At 42.3% G+C, this 22,638-nt stretch overlaps 1 protein-coding gene across 16 annotated transcripts in view; it reads right to left on the bottom strand.

Moving 5' to 3' along the window:
- Positions 1-22,638, bottom strand: part of OSBPL1A (oxysterol binding protein like 1A) — a 230,388-nt gene that overhangs the window by 3,588 nt on the left and 204,162 nt on the right. For all 16 annotated transcript variants that reach the window (XM_010818787.4, XM_024984539.2, XM_010818786.4 and 13 more), the window contains 9 exons: positions 16,293-16,427; positions 15,033-15,130; positions 13,778-13,960; positions 9,210-9,317; positions 7,797-7,886; positions 6,550-6,676; positions 3,844-3,960; positions 3,144-3,267; positions 2,073-2,163 (listed from right to left, as the gene is read on the bottom strand). In XM_010818787.4, the coding sequence (XP_010817089.1) occupies positions 2,073-2,163; positions 3,144-3,267; positions 3,844-3,960; positions 6,550-6,676; positions 7,797-7,886; positions 9,210-9,317; positions 13,778-13,960; positions 15,033-15,130; positions 16,293-16,427 (1,073 nt within the window). The remainder of the gene's footprint in view (positions 1-2,072; positions 2,164-3,143; positions 3,268-3,843; positions 3,961-6,549; positions 6,677-7,796; positions 7,887-9,209; positions 9,318-13,777; positions 13,961-15,032; positions 15,131-16,292; positions 16,428-22,638) is intronic.

Below are 22,638 nucleotides of genomic sequence, written 5' to 3'. Positions count from 1 at the left end.
GGGGATCTTCCTAACCCAGGGATTGAACCCGGGTCTCCGAATCTCCTGCAGGCAGATTCTTTACCAACTGAGCTACAAGGGAAGCCTCATGTCAGTAATACAACATTCTATAATGTAATCAGTAATATAACATTCTAGAACGCTATTAATTCTGCATGATGCTCTTACTGGGGGAAGAGATGACTTCACCACCTTTTGTGGCGTCATCACCCACCTTCTCTTCAAAGCCGTGTCTCTCACCAGTCCCACCACTTCCTCTCCACATAACCCCACTTGCTAAGGTCTCTGGGCTTCTCTTGGAAAACAGGGCAGGCTCACAAGCAGCCATTTTCATGTGTATGAACTGCAGTTTAAAGCCTGAAAAATCCTAGAGCCTGAACTTTTTTCAAATGACTGAAACTGGTATCAACATGAAAGCCAGCTTTTAGTGTGGATGAGTTTGGGACAGGTTATAAGTTCCTGGGTGTGGTTTCCAAGGACTGGTTTCAACTCCCCCCTGCAAAACACATCCCCTTATAAGCTGTACAACCTCTTCCCTGACACAAACTGAACCCAGCTGCTCAAAAGCACATTATCAGCCAGAAGACCCAGTCAGCAAACACCACCTCTCACCCCTAATGGGAAAGGGCTCCAAGCACGTATTCTTTTGACCAAGGGTCAGCAGCATCGTTTTTAAGGTCTGTATATCCATATAAGAACTCTGGATGCTAAGAGACAGCGGTGGAAGCAAGCATGTGTAAGGCTCCAAACTGGAGCTCACAAACCTAGCTTCCAGTTTTATTTCCAGGCTACCACAGAGCTGTGCAAAGCTCGTTGCTTTCTGAAAGTAAGACTTCACCCAACAGGAAACATGCTTATTGGACTTTCGCTTACTTTGCACACTTGAAAATGGGGTCAGAAAAATAAAGGAGTTAATTAGAAATACAGCACAAAGTGGGCTTTCTGCAAGAGAGACTAAAAATAATGATAAAAATGTATCAAGTCTTTTCAGAAGGGATTGCAGTAAAGCAGTGTGGTTTTGGTTTTTGTGGCTCTTTCTAATCATGGTCTGCGGGGTGTACTTGCCCTTGAGCAACTCTCTCAAATGAAATACAACCAGCATTTGTTTCTTCACGTACAAGGGGATTTCTAGACTAATGGCTTTCCAGAGGTTCCCCGGATCCTGCATGTGCGTGGGTGGGAGAAGGTGAACCTCGATGCTCAGCCCTCATCCTACCCACGCAGCTCTGTGGCCATGTGCTCTGTATTTGCAAATCCTTCGTATGTTCATTGGCAAGAAAGATTTTGATGCTAACAAAAAAATCCCAAAACTGTTGGACTTGATGATACCTAAGATCATTCCTAGTTCTAATAAAGGTATAAGGCGCCAAAGGGGCTACCAAGTAATATCTACTAAACTGGTTGTGAAATTATGCCCACACTGGCTCTGAAATTTACTTAACAACTTGGAATAATGGGACAATGGTTTCTATTATATAAGTGTAAAAAATGTTTTCGTTCTGTTCCTCTTTACAAGAGATTCTATTACTCAACCCAAGTGACTAAGAAACTCCTGATTCTTTTGAAAAATTTTCAAAACTTGCACATTTTACTGCCCAGTTTCTGTTTCTTAATGGAATCCAAGATGTCACTTTAACACACTGTATTTCCATGATGTGTGCTGTGTATTTGGAAGAGTAAAGGCACTGTCTAAATATCCTTGATCCATGATATATGTATAAGCAAAGCTCCTATAATTCACCCAAACAAACAACTCTGAACCTATTTCATACCAAAATCTGTAACTCTACTTTCCCTCTTACAGAAGGGACAAGTGTTTTAGCTGGATAAGGAAGAGAGTTTGCTTAACTGACATCGACCTGTGTGAACTGTATAGAAATATTTTAACCTTAATTTCCAAATAGTCCATTTGCTTTGCACACATGCAGCCCCTTCAGCTTGAACTTGGTCAAAGGAAAGTACTTTTCTCTCAGGCCTGGGGACAACTCGCAGGGTGCGGTGAGCCCCGCTCTGTAGTCCACACATCTGCCAGCACCCCACCTCCATCCACACACCCCAGCCCCTCAGCGCACCTCGTCTTCCAGTCCTCCTCCGACTTGGACCTGTTCTTGCGGGCCGCTCTCTGTTTCTCCTCGAGTCGCTTTTTTTCTTCACTAGCTTGATCTAGAATCAGCGTAGCAGTGAAAAAACGGTTATTGTACAGAGGCCACCCGGGACAGCCCCTGCACACTCACTCCATGGAGGCAGGTGTCAGCACCGCCGTCCTTTATCAGAACACCAGCAGCACAGTCACGGCCTGTCGACACTGAACACAGCCCCAGGCCGCCGAGAGGTGGCGCTGGCATCCGGGGCCTCTCACCTGCTTCCACAGCCTGTGTTTACCCAAGGAGCCTGCTTATTCTGAAGGCCTCAGAAGTCATGTTAAAATGCTTCCCTGAGGGTCCAGAGGCTCTGCACTTGCAAGGCAGGAGGCCCAGGTTCAATCCCTGGTCTGGGAACGAGATCCCATATGCCGCAACTAAAAGATTCCACGTGCTGCAACTGAGGTCTGGCAAATAAGCAAACATGTGCTTAGTCCCATCAGTCATGCCTGGCTCTGTGCAACCCTATGGACTGTAGCCCGCCAGGCTCCTCTGTCCATGGGGTTCTCCAGGCGAGAATACTGGAGTGGGTTGCTATGCCCTCCTCCAGGGGATGGATCTTCCTGACCCAGGATCAAACCCAGTCTCCTGTGTTTCCTGCACTGGCAGCAGGCTCTTTACCACTAGCATCACCTGGGAAAAGTACAGGTTGCTCAGTCGTGTCCGATTCTTTATGACTCCAAGGACTATAGCCCGCTAGTCTCCTCTGTCCATGGCATTCTCCAGGCAAGAATACTGGAGTGGGTTGCCATTCCCTTCTCCAGGGGATCTTCCTGACCCAAAGATCGAACCCAGGTCTCTTGCATTGGCAGGCAAATTTTTTATCATCTGAGCCACCAGGGATGGCTTGTGCTAACACCTAAAATGCTAATATGTAAGATGCTTGTGCGAACGTATAAAACGTTCAGCCCTAACAGACTAAAACGCAGACAGTGACTGGGAGTAAGGCAAACCATCCTCCTCAAAGAAATCCACCTTCCCTGGAGCCGCCAGGCACGTTACCTATCTCCCCGTTCTCCATGGCTCTGATGTCAGGCCGCAGCCTGCAGTCTGTCTTAGGAATCACGCTCTCCATCTCCTTGTCTACTTCATTCAAAACCATTGCAAAGCTAGTAAAATTGTACATCTAAAAAGAAGAAAATGTTCAAATTAACATGTACTGGAGGTTAATGCAGAATGAAACCCTGAAGCTAGAAGATTTGACAGGGATCCCCCACTCTGCTCCAGGGTGATGATGGCCGGCCTCTCTGCGCCCACACATCTCCATGTTTTCACCCGGGTCTGTGCCAGCTGTGGGAGTCTGTCTCAAGCAAACCCCCCAGGTGACATTCACCACCATCAGCTCCAGGGAGAACTACAAGCAAAACCAACAGTCTCCATTCCACATGAAAAGTCTCACTTGGATCTGGCTGCGTCACTACGCACTTAAAGAGAGTCAATCTTACTCCTCAGTAAGTGTAGAGGAAACCCCTCAAAGGCCCACACCCGTATGTATGGAGGAAGCCCCCCAAAGGCCCACCCCAAGGCATCTCGGCCAGACACCAGGAGGCCTGGGAGGCAGCAATGCCAAGTCCTGGGGGGGAACCACAGAGGGATGACTGAGGAGCAATTCGATGACCCGCCTCTCACCCCCGCCCTCCTCCTGGTTCTGACCAGGCCGGGGAAAGAGCGCCATCAGATCCAAGTAAACAGGAGGCCTTACCTGGGCTGAGTTCGGAGGCCGTGGGGCTATTCGCCACAGGAGAACGCTCCCGGGGATGACGAACACGCTCTCGGAATCCGGCATTGGCATTTCATCCGACTCCTCAGAAGCGCTCATCTGGAAGAACCAACAGAGGAACAAAACTGAAATGTTTAAAAAGATAGTACTTACAACCGTGAATATTCACTGGAAGGACTGATGCTGAAGTTGAAGCTCCAATACTTTGACCACCTGATGCAAAATGCTGACTCACCAGAAAAGACCCTGACGCTAGGAAAAACTGAGGGCAAGAGGAGAAGGGGGCCGGGGGGCGGCAGAGGATTAGACGGTTGGATGGCATCACCGACTCCATGGACATGAGTTTGAGCAAACTCCAGGAGTTACTGAAGGACAGGGAAGCCTGGCATGCTGCAGTCCATGGGGTCGCAGAGAGTCGAACATGAGTTAGTGACTGACCGACAGCAGCAACAAATTGTAAAATCAGCAGTTCTCACTGTGTGGCATTAGAACATAACCCGTGAGTGCCAGGGCACTGTATCTTTCTCATTCTCGTGTCCTCACCTTTCAATCCAGGCCAGGAAGCCAATAAATGTGGGTCGAGCGACCGAGTCCATGCTGTGAGCCTGCGTTGTGTCACTTTTAGGGGCTATGAGCACGTAAGGCCTTACCAGCACCACTGTCGTCATCACGCCTTGACTGTCGTGTTTTAATATTTTTAAAGCTTTTTTTAAAATCCAAAATAACTCATTTAAGTGGTTCGTGGAACACTATTAGGGCAAGGAAAGGTTAAATTCTTGGAGCATTTAACTAAATTTATCAATGACCCAAACCAGCAGGGATCCTGAAAGTATTCAATCAAAAGATGTTAAGCTAAAAAAGAAAGCAGCATTTCCACTAGCTGCCTGCTCCCTCCCCTTCCCCAGCAGAGCTATGCCAGCAGCTCTCTGTATATTTAGTCCTTACGTAACTGGCCCATAAAGTTTTATATATAAAGAATTTAAGCCTCTGGAAAGTGAAGTCATATTCCCAATGTCATTGTTACCAAATCTAGAACTACTGGCTGAGACATGGAATTTTACAAACAGCAACCAGGAGGGGACGACACTGGTGACGAGCTTCGCCTGGCATCTGAATATCCTCAGGAGCATCAGAAACCCACAGTGGTCGAGGCCCTGGGAGGCGAGATCAGACACAGGGAGAGCGTGAGGGTACCCTCTCCAAGGGGCGAGGCCCTTCTGTCTACAAAGATTGACCAGGGCTTTATGGGACATGAGGGAGATTTTCTGGAATTTCCCCAATGCCTTCTGCTGTACTGAACTCCACTTCTGTAAGGGGAGAGCGAGGCTCTGCCTCTTGCAAGCAACACAGCAGGGCAAGGGGAGCCGGGAGCAGAGAGCCAGACTGTGATGCTCAAAGAGGACGGGACCTGAGCTGTCTTCACCCGGGGCCCCTGACCTCTGTCAACTGCTCTGACATGAGGGTGCTATTACTGTCTCCATTTTACAGATGAGGCGCTGAGGCAGAGAGAGGGTAGGGATCTGCCTAAGATCAAACCACTCAGAAGCGGAGGAGGCAGAATTCCAAGCAGAGCTCGTGTTCTGATCCCTGATGCCCGTTACTGAAAAATAATCAGTCCTCCAATGCTTCCTGTGCAAACAGGTGCAACCTCTCTCTAGCTCAGACTCCACTGAGCAGTCCAGCCTCCCAGGGTCCTGCGACAAGAAGCTGTGGCCTCACAAGGGGAGAGTCTAAGGTTGAACTGTCCTGTTAGGAGGAAGCTTCATAAGAGGAGGATGGCCGTCCAGCAATGATTCCCCTAACTGCAATGTTCTCAGCTCCCGGGATCTCGGATACAGAGGAGGGCAGTAACACTGCTGTCTGCATGAAAACCCACGTGATTATTCTGGGTGTAATTTCAAATATTCAGAAGCGCTCAACTGCTAACGCACATAAACAGAAAGGAGGGTAAGAATATTTGTCTCACTAAGATGAACTCCAACTTTCCAAAGCGATGTGAATTCAACACTGTGTGTGTAACTGCACAGCACACACCCATACTCCATGGGAGAGTATCCCAAGAATCAGTAGCAAGTCCAATCATCTGTTCATTACTGTATAGCACATGGAACTCTGCTCAATGTTATGTGCCAGCCTTGATGGGAGAGGGATTTAGGGGAGAACAGATACATGTATATGTATGGATGAATCCCTTTGCTGATCACCTGAGACTGTCACACCATTGTTAATCGGCTATATGAAAGTCACTCAGTCGTGTCTGACTCTTTGCGACCCCATGGACTGTAGCCTGCCAGGCTCCTCTGTCCACAGGGATTCTCCAGGCCAGAATACTGGAGTGGGTAGCTGTTCCCTTCTCCAGAGGGTCTTCCCAACCCAGGGATCGAACCCAGATCTCCCACATTGCAGGCGAATTCTTTACTGTCTGAGCCACAGGGAAGTCCAAGAATACTGGAGTGGGTAACCTATCCCTTCTCCAGCAGATTTTCCCGACCCAGGAATCCAACTGGGGTCTCCAACTGGCTTTACCCAATACAAAATGTTTTTGCTGTTAAAAACAGTAACAACAACAACAAAAAGGTCAAGGAGAAACATCACATGCACAGCTCCAAGTGTGAAAGGTAACGCTGTGACCCACTATCAGGCCACCATCCAGGGATCCCTTCGATACCATCTTCTGGGATTGTGTACCTGTTTGCTGTTTTTCTTCTCTTCAGTATTTTTCTTATCATTTTTTTTGTAAGCATCAAACGTGGCTGGGTCAACACTGTACAAACATTCTGTCCATTTCCCGTAGAGGGCACGGAGCTTCTTTTTGCTGTCAGGAGAAATCGATGTTGAGCCAACAATTAAACCCGTGTCTCAGGGTAATTGAATATTATCATAAACTGAAAGTATTGGTTGCTCGGTCATGTCCAGCTCTTTGTGATCCCATGGACTGTAGCCCACCAGGCTCCATGGAATTCTCCAGGCAAGAGTGGAGTGGGTAGCTATGCCCTTCTCCAGGGGATCTTCCACACCCAAGGATAGAATCTGAGTCTTCTACATTGCAGGAAGATTCTTTACAGTCTGAGCCATCAAGGAAGCTCCTCTTTTCATAAATAAAGATGCTTACGAATCAGATTCTTTAAAGAAATAGATATTTCTTGCAGAAGAATTTCTCAATTTACTGAAATGCTGTTTCCTAGATAACAGCAGGAAACCTAGACAGCATGTTAAAAAGCAGAGACATTACTTTGCTGACAAAGTTCTGTCTAGTCAAACCTAAGGTTTTTCCAGTAGCCATGTATGGATGTGAGAGCTGGACTACAAAGTAAGCTGAGCACCGAAGAACTGATGCTTTTTAAGAACTGATGCTTCTCCCAACTGATGGAGAAGATTCCTGAGAGTCCCCTCAACTGCAAGGAGATCAAACCAGTCAATCCTAAAGGAAATCAGTCCTGAATATTCACTGGAAGGACTGAAGCTGAAGCTCCAATACTTTGGCCACCTGATGCAAAGAACTGACTCACTGGAAAAGACCCTGACGCTGGGAAAGATTGAAGGCAAGAGGAGAAGGGGATGACAGAGGACGAGACGGCTGGATGGCATCACTGACTTGTAAGTTTGAGCAAGCTCCAGGAGTTGGTGATGAACAGGGAAGCCTGGTGTGCTGCAGCCCATGGGGTCACAAAGAGGCAGACACGACTGAGCGACTGAACTGAGGTAACAGCAGATTTTCTTTTTCTTCTTCCTTTTTTAAAATTTTTTGGCCGAACCACGCAACATGTGGGATCTTAAGTTTCCCAACCAAGGATCAAACCTGTGCCCCCTTCAGTGGGAGCATGCAGTATTAACCATTGGACCACCAGGGAATTCCGGTGTTGGCAGATTTTAATAACAACACTTTACTTAGTGAACAACACCTATACTAGTCAACATTTAAAATGGAACTTTACCTTTTATCTTGAATGTAGCCTTCAACTTTGTGTAATTCTTTACCAAAAAGGCCGCACGGCTTAAAATTCAACACACATTTATCCCCAGTCCTGTAAAGGAGACAGTGAGCTTGGGTTATTGTTCAACACAGAAGCAGCAGCAAAGAACAGTGACCCTCTGGCAGCACCTGCTGTTTACTGATTTTCTAACTCACACCAGGCTCCACAGAGAGAGTATCACAATTAATCCATAATCAGTACTGAACCCACCACAAAGAAAAAGCAAGGTTCATAAAAAATAAGTGAGCTGCTGCTATGGAATGAATGTCTGCCTACCCCCCGTCCCAATTCATATGGTGAAGCCTTGTCACCCATGTAAGGCGGTAATCCGGTCCTAAGGGTAGAACTGAATGGATGTATGCTCTTTGAATAAGAAACTCTGGGGAGATGATCCCTCACTCTGCCAGGCAAAGATTTGAGAAGATAGCCAACTTCAAACCAGAAAGAGGGCCTTCACCCAGCACTGTGTCTGCCAGCACCCTGACCTGGGCCTCAAGTCTCCAGAAGCATGAGAAATAAACGTCTGCCCTTGAAGCTACCTGGCCCACCATGTTCTGTCACCACAGCCCGAGCTGACTAGGATACGGGCCTAGGCTCACAGTAGGATTTGAATCCACGTCTTTCCAACTCTCCTGTCCCTCCTGTCGCCTGCCCCCGTGTGAACAATACAAGCTAAACGTGTCAGCATGATGAGCTGAGGGAGGCAGGAACAAAGATTCCCTGAGGCTGCCGAAGCTCTGAGTTCACCAGTCTTCCATAACTAGAGACTTAAAAATATAAACTCTATTCATTAAGGACTTCCCTGGCGGTCCAGTGGTTCAGAACCCAAGGCAGGGGACATGGGTTTGATCCCTGGTCCTGAATATTCCACGTGCCATGGGGCAACTTAGCCTGGGAGCCACAGCTACTAAATTCTGTTCATTAAATGGACTGGCTTCAGTTTACCACAGAGTTACACTGCCTGGTTCTTAAGTTGTCATTAGACTCTACTAGGATTTTTTTTAAATTTACCCATATATACAGAACTTTTAAAAATGCTTTATCCATATATTCTTGGCCGAGCTGCACAGCCTGTGGAATCCAAGTGCCCCAATCAGGGATTGAACCCAGGCCTTCCACAGTGCAAGTGTGCAGTCTTAACCACTGGACTGCCAGGAAACTCCTTACAATGCAATGCACTTTTTTTTTTGGCCTCACCACATGGCATGTGGGATCTACAATCCCGGACCAGGGATCAAACCCAGGCCCCCTGCATGGGAAGTGTGAAGTCTTAACCACTGGGCTGCCAGGGATGTCCTCTACTAGAACTTTTACAGAAAGACTACCAGACCCCTCTGATGCAAATGAAGGGGCGGGGACGATGGACCGGCTCACTTGTGGTTTGTGATCTCCACGTTGCCGTACTGCTCAATCCAGAGCTTTCCCACGATGATGTTGTGCACACAGCAGGTAGGATTCGTCCACGTATATGCTTCATTGTGTCTAGGAAACAAAAAGAAAGCCAAAGCCCAGACAAAGAAGTGAGAAGTGCTACTCTGTTTAAAAAGCACATCTGCCTCAAATGCCGTGACTCAGGATAACCTATCAGACTGCTGGAGAGCACTCAACTCTAAGACTATAAAAACTGATGTTAATCCCAGTAAAACAGGTATCATCTGGTTAATTCTTATTGTTTCTTAAAAGCATGCAAAAACTTAAAAACAAAACTATGCTTCTACCAAACTCCAAATTAAACTATGTATACAATCATCTTAAGCCTTCAAAAGTTTGGTGAAAACATAATAAATTAAGTTAGAGGTAGAAAAGAAAAATGGTCTATTTGGTACTTTCCACCTTGCCAAAGGGAAAAACTTGTGTATGTGAGTAAGTTCCAATTTTACACAATCTTTGCTTTTGAAAACATTCATTTTACATCTTCGTACACTTATGCTTAAATGTATTTTTAATTCACAAGCAGTAAAATTCACTTCTGTGAGCTTCAGTGCATGTGTAGATCACTGTAACTAGTACCACAACCACAAATTCCATCACACTCTCCACAAATTCGCTCATGCTGACCCTCTATGGTCAAACCTTCCCCCACCTGGAATTCCTAAACAACTCATCTGTTCTCCATTGCAATAGTTTTGCCTTTTCCAGAGTGTCACATAAATGGGATAATACACCATGTTACCTTTGAGATTAGTTTCATTTGTATAATGCATTTCAAATTCTATGTATCAATAATTTGTCCTTATTTCTGAGTAGTATTCTACTATATGAATGTATCACAGTTTAACCATTTACTCACTGAAGCATGCTGGGTTGCTTTCAGTTCTTGGTGATTATAAGTAACACTCCTATAAACACCTGCACACGGGTCTTTGTGAAAATACACCTCTCTTTTTCTCCAGAGTAAATGCCTATGAGTGGACTGCTGAATCATCTGGTTAACACAAGGTCAACTCTGTAAGAAACAGCCAGACTATTCTCCAGAGTGGCTCTACTCTTTTACCAGATACCCCAGTATTACATGAGATTCTGGGTGCCCTGCATCCTAGTCAGCACTTGATACTGTCAGCTCTAAAAATTCTGATTTTAGACATTCTAATAGGTGTGTAGTGGGATCGCACTATGATTTTAATTTTGCATTTCTCTAATGACCAAGGCTGTTGAGCGTGTTTTTGTGTGCTCATTTGTCATTCATATATCTCTTTGGTAAAGTATCTGTTCACATCTTTTGTCCAGTTTCTTACTGGGTTGTCTGTTTTCTTACTGTTTTGAGAATGCTTTATACATACTAGATACAAGTCCTTTGTTGATAAATGATTCACAAATAATGTTTATCCATCTCTAACTTCTCTCTCTGTTCTCTTAAGAGTGTTTTTCACTGAGCAACAGATTTTTATAAAATCTAATTTATCAATTTTGTCTCTTCTAGATTATCCTTTGGTATTATAAGATGTCATTGCATAACCCAAAGTTATAAACATTTTCTCCTGTTTTCTTCCAAAAGCTTAAAGCTGTACATTAGATTTTAGCCTATGATCTATGTTGGGATCATTTTTGCTTAGGGTGTGAGGTGTAAGTTGAGGTTCATTTTTTAACACATGCATGTCGGACTGTTCTCACACCATTTGTGGAGAGGACCACCCTTCATTACTGAATAGTGCTTTCTTTCACCTTCGTGAAAAATCAGTGGACCATGTTTCTGTGGGTCAGTTTTTGGATGCTATTCTCTGTTCCACTGATGTATGTGTCTGTCTTTCTGTCAATATAACAGTCTTGATGGCAACAGCTTCACTATAAAGTCTTAAAATTAGGAGGTAGGAGTTCATCATTCTGTTCTTCCTTTTCAAAACTATTTTGGCTACAGTGTTTCATTTGTCTTTCCAAATAAATTTTAGGATCCACTATCTCTTGATCTACCAAAATTCATCCTGGGACGTTTAAATTTGGATTGTGTTAATACACACTGTTTATAGATCAATTAAAGGAGAACAAACATATGAATTACATTAAGGATTCCAAGTACAGTGAGGCATGGTAGGCTCTCCATTACCCAGATAGTCTTTGATTCCTGTAACCAGGGTTTTATAGCTTTCAGCCTGTGGATCCTATACATATTTTATCATCTTTATTCTGCTATTGAGTCTATCCCAGCTATTACATTTGTTATTGTATTTTTTCAGTACTAAAATTTCCAGAAATACTTCAATTTCTTTGCTTCAACGTCTTTCTATTCATTTTAAGAGTGTTCATCTTTATGTCATGGAGTATAACAGCAGCTTTAAAATCTTTGATACAAATTTCAATATCTGAGTCACTCTAGGATTAAAGTCTGTTTATTATTTTTTCTCCTTCTCCTTCTTTTTCTCATATGAGGAGGTCATAGAGTATTTGTCTTTCTCTGACTTATTTCACTCAGCATAATGTCCTTGAGGTCCAACCACGTTGTTGCAAGTGGCAAGATTTCATTCTTTTGTATGGCTGAATAATATTCGTGTATGTGTGTGTACCACAGTTTCATTATCCATTCACCTAATGATGGATACTTGGGTTACTTCCGTATCTTGGCTGTTGTGTGGAACAGGTGTGTGTATATATATATTAATATAATATAACACATTATACAGGTATAATATGTATAATAATGTCATGGGAGTGCAGATATCTTTTTGAGATAATGTTTTGGTCTTCTTTGGCTAAGTATTCCAAAGTGCAATTGCTGGATCATGGTAGTTCTACTTTTAATTTTTTGAGGAATCTCCAAATTGTTTTCCATTGAGACTGAACCAATTTACATCTGCCAACCATGCACAAGGGTTCCCTTTCACTGTGGTTTGATTTGCATTTTCTTGATTAATGACATACAGTATCTTTTCATTCCTGTTGATCATCTGTATGTCTTCTTTGAAAAAAATGTCCATTCAGATCTTTGGCCCATTTTTTAATTACTTTTTTTTCTTTTGCTCTTGAGTGGTATGAGTTCTTTTTGTATTTTGGATGTTAGCCTATATGACTTGCAAGTATTTTCTCCTATTCAGTAGGCTGCGTTTTCATTTTGTTGATGGTTTTCTTTACTGTGCAGAAGCTTTTTAATTTGATATAGTCCCACTTGTTTATTTTTGCTTTTATTCTTTTTGGTGTCAGATTCAAAACATCATTGCCAAGACCTATGTCAAGGAGTCTACCACCTACGTTTTCTTCTAGAAGTTTTATGACTTTCAGTCTTATGTTCAAGTTTGTAATCCACCTTGAGCCAATTTTGTGTATAGTATAAAACAGTGGTCCAGTTTCACTCTTGTGCATGTGTCTGTCCAATTTCTCCAACACCACTGAGAAGACTGTCATTCCACTGTATATTCTTGCCTTCTTTGTTTAATTTAATTGACCCTACTAGCATGGACTTATTTTTTGGGCTCTCTACTCTGTTTCACTGATTTATATATCTCTTTTAATGCCAATATCATATATTTTAATTACTATAGCTTTGTAATACAGTTTGAAATCAGGGAGCATGATGCCTCCAGCTTTGTTCTGCTTTCTCAAGACTGCTTTGCCAATTTGGGGTCTTCTGTGATCCCATACAAACTGTAGCACTGTCTTCTTTAATTTGTGCAAAAAACGTTATTGGAATTTTGATAGAGACTACACTGAATCTGTACACTGCTTTGTATAGTATGACAAAGTTTAACAGTACTTTTTCAATCCATGAGCACAGAATTAACAATTTTACTTACAATTGCATCAAAAAAAAAAGAAAAAACCTAGAAATAAATTTAAGCAAGGATGTGAAAGACTTGTATATTGAAAATGGTAAGACAGTAATGAACAAAATTGAAGATGACACAAATAAATGGAGAGATATTTCATGGCAATCTTTTTTCTATCGCAAAAGAAGAGAACTTTCAACTAACCTAATGCCTAAGATGTGCCAATGTGATTGTTATTTCAATATTTCTCAAAGTGAGTTCATTGTAAAAGATGATTAAACAAGGCATTATTACCATGATAATGTCATGGACTGATTAACTCCACTTAATCTTAAAATAGATCTACATAAAACCACTGTCATATATTAAGTTAAACTGTTTACACATACCTAGGCTGATTAACCATGGCTGTTGCCACATTTCTCAAAGTCTTTTACATGACAGTAGAAAATTTGTGTCTTATAAAAGCAGCTTTGTTTTCTCCAGCTTTTGAACAAGGTCAGGTCTGCGTGTAAGTGTATATACTAATGAGTCGACACAACTTAGTGACTTCACTTTCACTTTTCACTTTCATGCATTGGAGAAGGAAATGGCACCCCACTCCAGTGTTCTTGCCTGGAGAATCCCAAGGACGGGGGAGCCCGGTGGGCTGCCGTCTATGAGGTCGCACAGGGTCGGACACGACTGAAGCGACTTAGCATAGCATAGGTACACACGAAATGAGTAAAACGTATGATTCCAACTCACTCAAGAAGCTCCAACGTGATGGTTCCTTTGGGTTCTGCTTCTACACTCTTCCCCCAGAACTTCAGTTTGGGATAGATTGAGCCATGAAAGATGAAATCATTGTTTAATCCTTCAGCATGAAATGCACTAATGGGTGGGTGATGGCTGACCTGCTCAGAGATGAGTCTGAAACCAAGGTCATCTCTTAAGATTTAAAAAAAAAAAAAAGGTAGTGTTATAATAAACTCATCACAAAATATATACATTATTGTCATTTCAGTCTGAAAGCAATGCTAATATATATACCATGTGTAAAATATACATCAGAAGCCGCTGTATAGCACAGAGGGCTCAGCTTGGTGCTCTGTGATGAGAGGTGGGAAGGGGGTGCGGGGGTGAGAGGGAGGCTCAGGAGGAAGGGGATATATGTATACTTATAGCGGAGTCATGTCGTTGTACAGCAGAAACCAACACATTGTAAAGCAACTATGCTCCAATTAAAAATAAATCTTTTTAAAAAGCAATGTTAAAGTATTAAGGAAATGGATTTGACAAACTAAACGATTCTTTATTATCATCCTGATGAAAAGGACAATACATGAGAAACTGCAAAATGCATCCCAAACTAAAACCAATGTTATTATACATCGAGCTACTTAAACACATTAAAATAAGGAATACCCGTGAAGTGCAGTGATTTTCATGAACTGACAATACTAGCCATGTAAATTTAAAACGTATCATCCCATTTTATACTAAGAAGAATCTACACTGTTTCCTTTTCAAACATCTAGGGAATAAATGAGATCAAAACTTGTGGACCAAGAGAAAGATTCAGAAAAACAAAAGCCAAATGAATTCTCTAACTGTGTGTAAAGAAGCAAGCGACGGCAGGCAGACAGTACTGCACCCTTAGACACATTCACTGCCTCTATGCCAACAATCACAGTTTATGCTAATATATTGTATACAGTTATTTTTTAAAAATCTATCCTAATGGGCTACATAAGTAGAAAGGATGATAGCTTATCCTGCAAGATCAGGAATACTGAAATTCTTGCGTTTACTTTTAATAACGGTCCACTTTATATATGCTTTCATATTTTTGACAGTCTCTAAAATAACAACTATCACAGAAACAAACATCAAAGTTGTTACCTTTTCTCCAGTCTTACAAAATGTTGGTAAATGCCCAAAAAATACCCATTTTCACTTGAAGAGCTATATAAATCATGCAAATTCAAATATCTGCCTGGAATAGAGTGGAAGATCTTACCGAACTAACTCATAAGTCTCTCCCAGGAGCGGGTTGAAAGGCTTTCCAGTGCGTTCCCACTGCGAGGCAACAGCGGAGACAGCAAATGCAGCCACACACTGGGGGACAGAGCGTGAGCATAAGTTAAAAACAGCCTCGCTGGCTCCTTACTCTTTCAGGAACTGAAATTTTGCTGAAGACAGTAATGTACAAAATGATTCTGCGGAGTTTAATTATGTTGCATGTTAAAGATGGCTTAATAAGCAAACTAATAAGCCAATGTGGATATTCAGAATGAAAATGACTCTGAGTCTCTTCCTGTAAGTCATCCCAACTGTGGTTTTTATAAATATACTCACAGTGTTACAAATACTCTCAAGGACTTTAAAAAAAGACTCTCAAATCTGACATTACTTTTAATTCCTTTACAATTTCTAAAAAGTACATCAGCAGATGGTAAAGAATCTGTCTGCAATGCAGGAGACTCAGGTTTGATCCCTGGATCTAGAAGATCCCCTGGAGAAGGGAATGGCAACCCACTCCAGTATTCTTGTCTGGGAAATCCCATGGACAGAGGAGCCTGGTAGGCTACAGTCCACTGGGTTGCAAAGAGTCAGACATGCCTGACTAACACTTTCACATCCCTTTTAGGATGGGGTGAAGAGATAAAACCAAACAAATTGGTATCAAGTCCAGTGAGGTTGGGAAAAGCTGCTTTACATACATGGAAGGACACAAGACTCCATTTAGAATGCTATTGCTTTGTTGGAAGGAGAACAATGTATCTACTCTCCCTGTGTCTAGTCCATCCATATACATCACATGACTATTTCCCTTCAAAAAAAAAATCAAGAAGTACAATTCCTTCTTGTCCTCGTTTTCAACCTATAGTAGTATGTGCATATTTATATAAACACATAAGCATAAATACACTTATTTATATGTGTATGTATATACATGTCTTCCTAGAAACACTCTGAGAAGTCTGAAAGCCTGAAGTGTCTTCCCCCAACACAATGCCACTTTCTAAAACAATGACTCAGAAACAGCTCACCAAACTCAGGTTTGGTTTTGGACCTTTCTGCCTTCTTCCAATCCTCATTGGTCTGCAGAAGGAACACAGATGACACTCCAAACATGCTATGTATTAATAACATTTCCTAACCTCGAATTAAACTTAACATGATCTCTGTGCGTGTAGGTTGCGGGCGGGGAGGTAGGGGAGGTGGCAGAGAAGACCTTCCAAGACGTCAGTCTTTCCCAGGGCTTGGTGACACGCACCTGCATCCTTTCCACAGGATCAGCGAGCGAACTGGCCTTGTGGATGAGGTATGTATGCTCCATATATTCAGTGAGTCGCTGGAGGAAGCTCAAAGGCTCATTAAATATAACTGGCATGGTGATCTTGGAGAGTTCCTAGTGAATAAGAAAATGGAAACTGATGTCCAAAATACACAGTAAACCTACATGCTTCCGTCTCGACATAACATGTTCCTGGAAAGAAAGTCACAGAAAACAGCGACCCATGAAATTTAATTAGCATTAGTTCAATTTCCTAAGTCTTCCCAGACCGTCTAACCATGTGGAATATACTGTTCTAGGCCTTGAAGGAAATACAAAGACTACCCAGACGCTCTTCCTTGGCTTCGAGGAGCCTGCAGTCTACTAGTGATCACTGAGATGACCACTGTTAATAAGTCTGCCTCAGATCAGAATTAGCAAATGACAAATGAAGGTGATGGGGACGCAAGACCGAACACCTCCACACCGGGCTAGGGAGCTACCACACAGACCATTTTTGTGGATGATTTTTCAGAAGAACTTCAGACTGCTTTTCACAGACAATACTGAGGTTTTCTGAGCACGTCCATATACATTATGAACTAGGGGGCTAGATGGCTAATGTATATTTTACAGAATAGATATTTAATTCTGTCTGATAGAACGACACAATCATGTAGACTTCCAAGAATAATTTAATGACTGGGAGGGGTCCTCTAACCTCAATTGCAACCTTTCACCTCTGTTTACCATATCCTGGGGCTTCCCTGGTGGCTCAGATGGTGAATCCGCCTGCAACATACGAGACCTGGGTTCAATCCCTGGGTCGGGAGATCCCCTAGAGAAGGGAATGGCAACCCACTCCAGTATTCTTGCCTGGAGAATTGCATGGACAGAGGAGCCTGGTGGGCTACAGTCCATGGGGAAGCAAACAGTCAGATACAACCGAGCAACTAACACTGTCCCTTTCCCTACCATATCCTGCCAGCAAACAGGAGCACCATAGGATCTTAAATAAACATTCTTTAGATAACAAACTTATCTTGGGATTCCAGTTGAGCTATTCCAAATCCTGAAAGATGATGCTGTGAAAGTGCTGCATTCAATATGCCAGCAAATTTGGAAAACTCAGCAGTGGCCACAGGACTGGAAAAGGTCAGTTTTCATTCTGATCCCAAAGAAAGGCAATGCCAAAGAATGCTCAAACTACCGCACAATTGCACTCATCTCACATGCTAGCAAAGTAATGCTCAAAATTCTCCAAGCCAGGCTTCAGCAATACATGAACCGTGAACCTCCTGATGTTCAAGCTGGTTTTAGAAAAGGCAGAGGAACCAGAGATCAAATTGCCAACATCCGCTGGATCATGGAAAAAGCAAGAGAGTTCCAGAAAAACATCTATTTCTGCTTTCTTGACTATGCCAAAGCCTTTGACTGTGTGGATCACAAGAAACTGTGGAAAATTCTGAATGAGATGGGAATACCAGACCACCTGACCTGCCTCTTGAGAAATCTGTATGCAGGTCAGGAAGCAACAGTTAGAATTGGACATGGAACAACAGACTGGTTCCAAATAGGAAAAGGAGTTCGTCAAGGCTGTATATTGTCACCCTGTTTATTTAACTTATATTCAGAGTACATCATGAGAAATGCTGAACTGGAAGAAACACAAGCTGGGATCAAGGTTGCCGGGAGAAATACCAATAACCTCAGATATGCAGATGACACTGCCCTTATGGCAGAAGGTGAAGAGGAACTAAGAAGCCTGTTGATGAAAGTGAAAGTGGAGACTGAAAAAGTTGGCTTAAAGCTCAACATTCAGAAAATGAAGATCATGGCATCCGGTCCCATCACTTCATTGGAAATAGATGGGGAAACAGTGTCAGACTTTATTTTTCTGGGCTCCAAAATCACTACAGATGGTGACTGCAGCCATGAAATTAAAAGACGCTTACTCCTTGGAAGGAAAGTGATGACCAACCTAGATAGCATATTCAAAAGCAGAGACATTACTTTGCCAACAAAGGTCCGTCTAGTCAAGGCTATGGTTTTTCTTGTGGTCATATATGGATGTGAGAGTTGGACTGTGAAGAAGGCTGAGTGCCGAAGAATTGATGCTTTTGAACTGTGGTGTTGGAGAAGACTTTTGAGAGTCCCTTGGACTGCAAGGAGATCCAACCAGTCCATTCTGATCCCAGATCAGCCCTGGGATTTCTTTGGAAGGAATGATGCTGAAGCTGAAACTCCAGTACTTTGGCCGCCTCATGTGAAGAGTTGACTCATTGGAAAAGACTCTGATGCTGGGAGGGATTGGGGGCAGGAGGAGAAGGGGATGACAGAGGATGAGATGGATGGATGGCGTCACTGACTCGATGGACGTGAGTCTGAGTGAACTCCGGGAGTTGGTGATGGACAGGGAGGCCTGGCATGTTGCGATTCATGGGGTCGCAAAGAGTCGGACACGACTGAGCGACTGATCTGATCTGATCTGATCTTGGTTTTCTCTAGATTATTCTGATAATTTTCCCAACCTTCCACCTATCATTATTTACCTTTCTCATGGGAATCAGGTCCTTCATGAAACCTGCTAACTAAAACCACGATCATGTGAACAACCCCAAGGCACCACCCAGGTGGAATGCCACCTGCTTCCGCCCACCCCTCTAAACATCTACATTCTTACAGATGTGCACAATTAAGAATAAAGTGACCTTCACAAAACTACAACCAGCATGTGCACACGCACACACACACACACAAGAAGCTCATTTATTATCATAAAATACTGCAGAATGCAGACAGATGTAGCAGCTCAATGTAATGAAAAGAAATGATAGGTTTACACTGCCTGTCTGGGAAGACAAAAGAGAATAGGAATGTATAAGGAGATAAAGAACAGAAGGCTCTTTACTATGTGACACCCTGAGATCTTGGTAAATGCAGAAACTCACTGGTGGGCCAAGTCAAGAAAGCGGGGACTGCCAAGGCTTGTCTTAACTGAGATGTCTCAGACTCTCTCTCTTTTACTTAAAATACCTTCATGGGTTGTTTTTTTTTTTTTTTAAAGAGGAATATGCAATGCTCAGTAATAGAAGTAAAAACATGAAAATTCTCCTTTCCTTAGAGCCGAAGCATCAACCACAGTTTGGGGCACACTGCTGTGCGTTTGCACACATGTGTGTACATGTGTGTGCACACATATACCTTACTGGAGTTTTTTAACGCATGGCATCTGCTCTGTGTACTGGCTCATTTACTTGCCTTTTTTGCTGTCCCTGTGTTTGGAGGTCTTACGCACACATAGAGTACATCCCTAAGTCTGTCAAGTTCTTTGTAATCCCTGTGCTATTCAGTGGTTAAGACATCAGAACCAGGCTGAGCTCCATGACAGGCTCTCTCATTTAGCAGTCATGCAACTCCGGCCAAGTTAAATTCTGCCAGCGTCCTTACAATACCATGGCATTAATCTAACAATGTATATAGCATAATCTACTACAAGGCATTCTTCTAAGACCAATACTTGCAAAACACTTAGACTAGTTTTGGGCACATTAGCAAATGCTACATTTATTCATTAAAAAAATTTTTTTAAGTCTATATATATATATAGAAGGGAAGGGCAACCCACTCCAGTATTCCTGCCTGGAGAACCCCACAGATTGGAGGAGCCTGGTAGGCTACAGTCCACAGTGTCGCAAAGAGTCAGACACGATTGAGCAACTTCACTTTCACTTTCATATATAGCTATACCATGAACAATTTAATATTTTAGAACATGAGCAAATATGGTTTTAAGGTAAATTTCTATAAGTGGGTTTTTTAGGTCAAAGGTGTGCACTCATTTAAAATTTTTATCATTACTACCAAGCTGAATGCCTTCCAAAAACCCTTTATCCTATTTGTACTCCTACTACTGCTGCCTGGAAGTCACATTTTCTTTTAACATCAAAGGGAGGAGCAGTACTTCCAATCTGTTCATTCAATCATGGTCATTTTCTTTACAGAAAAATTTAACTGAAGGATAGTCAAATATTGAATGGGGCTAAGTAGTTCACTTTAAACTCTAGAATGAAGATTAAAAAACAGAATCCTAAACATAAACATTAGGGAGTATCAGACCACCTTACCTTACCTGTCTCCTGAGAAAGCTGTATGCAAGTCAAGAAGCAGCAGTTAGAACGACACGGAACAAATGCCTGGTTAAAAATTGAGAAAGGAGTACACCAAGGCCGTATAATGTCACCCTGCTTATTTAACTTATACGCAGAGTACATCATGAGAAGGCTGGATGAATCACAAGGTGGAATCAAGACTGTAGGAAGAAATATCAACAACCTCAGAAATGGATAAATTCCTGGAAAAAAACAACCTAACAAAATTGAATCATGTAGAAACAGGAAATCTGAACAGACCAATTACTAGTAAAGAGACTGAAGCAGTAATCAAAGACCTGCCAACAAACAAAAGTCTAAGACCAGATATTTTGACTGGTGAATTCTGCCAGACATTTAAAGTGAAATTAATACTGATCCTTCTCAAACTATTCAAAAACAGAAGAGGAGGGGACATTGCCAGTCATTTTACAAGGTCAACATTCAGTTCAGTTCAGTTCAGTCACTCAGTCGTGTCCGATTCTTTGCGACCCCATGAATTGCAGCACTCCAGGCCTCCCTGTCCATCACCAACTCCCGGAGTTCACTCAGACTCATGTCCATTGAGTCAGTGATGCCATCCATCCATCTCATCCTCTGTCGTTCCCTTCTCCTCCTGCCCCCAATCCCTCCCAGCATCAGAGTCTTTTCCAATGAGTCAACTCTTTGCATGAGGTGGCCAAAGTACTGGAGTTTCAGCTTCAGCATCATTCCTTCCAAAGAAATCCCAGGGCTGATCTGGGATCAGAATGGACTGGTTGGATCTTCTTGCAGTCCAAGGGACTCTCAAGAGTCTTCTCCAACACCACAGTTCAAAAGCATCAAAGGTCAACATTATCCTGACACTAAAACCAGAGAAGGACAAAGGCAGACCCAGAAAAGAAAATTATAGGCCAATATCCACTATGAACACAGATGTAAAAGAAAACATTACCAAGCTGAACTCAACAATACATTTAAAGGGTCATATACCATGATCAAGTGGGATTTATTCCTGAGAAGCAGGATGGTTCAACACAAGCCAATCAATCAACATGATATACCACATTAGTAAAATGAAGAATAAAAATATATGATCATCTCAATAGATGTGCAGAAAAAGCATTTGACAAAATTCATCCTTTCATGGTAAGTTCTAGCCAGAGTACTAATGCAAGAAAAAGAAAATGCATTCAAATTAGGAAGTAAGAAGTAAAATTATCTCTATTTGCAAATGATATTATAAATAGAAAACCCTAAAGACTCCACCAAAACACCACTGGAACCAATATGTGAGTTCAGTGAGCTGCAGGGCACAAAACCAACTTATAAAAACCAGTTGTGTTTCAATACACCAAGAATAAGCTATCAGAAGCAATCCCATTTACAATATCATCAAAAAGAATAAAATACTTAGGAATAAATTTAACCAAGGAGGTGAAAGATCACAGTGAAAACTGTAAGACGTTAACAAAAGAAATCACAGAAGACAGGAATAAATGGAAAGATATTCTGTACTCATGGATTACAAAAGTTGTTAACATGTCCAGACTACCCAAAGTGATCTAGTCAACGCAATCCTTATCAAAATTCCAAAGGCATTTTTTCACAGATAAAAGAAAAACAATCCCGAAATTTCACAGGACCACAAAAGACCTTGAATAGCCAATTTTGAGAAAGAACAACAAAGCTGGAGGCATCAAGCCCCCTGATTCCAAACTATATGATAAAGATATACTAATCAAAATAGTACAGAACTGGCATAGAAATGGACAGCTGGATGAATGGAATAGAGCACCAAGAAATAAATCCATGCATTTATGGTCAATTAATTCTTGCCAAGAACACACAATGGAAACAAGCTAAGTGTCCATCAATGGATAAAGGATCAAGAAAACATGGGGGGTGTGTGTGTGTGTGTGTGTGTGTGTGTGTGTGTGTTTGTATCTATACATGCACATACACATGAATATTACTTGGCCTCACAAAAGGAAATTTTGCCATTTATGACAACACGGATGAAACTGGAGGTACTTATGCTAAGTGAAATAAACCAGTCAGACAATATGGCATTGTATCACACACAGGCAAACCATAAAAAAAAAAAAAATACTGAACCAATAAAAACATAGTAGAAAGTCATTGCCTAAGGGCTTCAGGGTGGGGAAATTAGGCAGAAGTTGGTAAAAGTGTATGAACTTTCAGTTATAATATAA

The sequence above is a fragment of the Bos taurus genome, chromosome 24 (assembly GCF_002263795.3).
Source record: "Bos taurus isolate L1 Dominette 01449 registration number 42190680 breed Hereford chromosome 24, ARS-UCD2.0, whole genome shotgun sequence".
NCBI classification, from domain to species: Eukaryota; Metazoa; Chordata; class Mammalia; order Artiodactyla; family Bovidae; genus Bos; species Bos taurus.
This window is presented reverse-complemented; position numbering and strand designations above follow the sequence as displayed.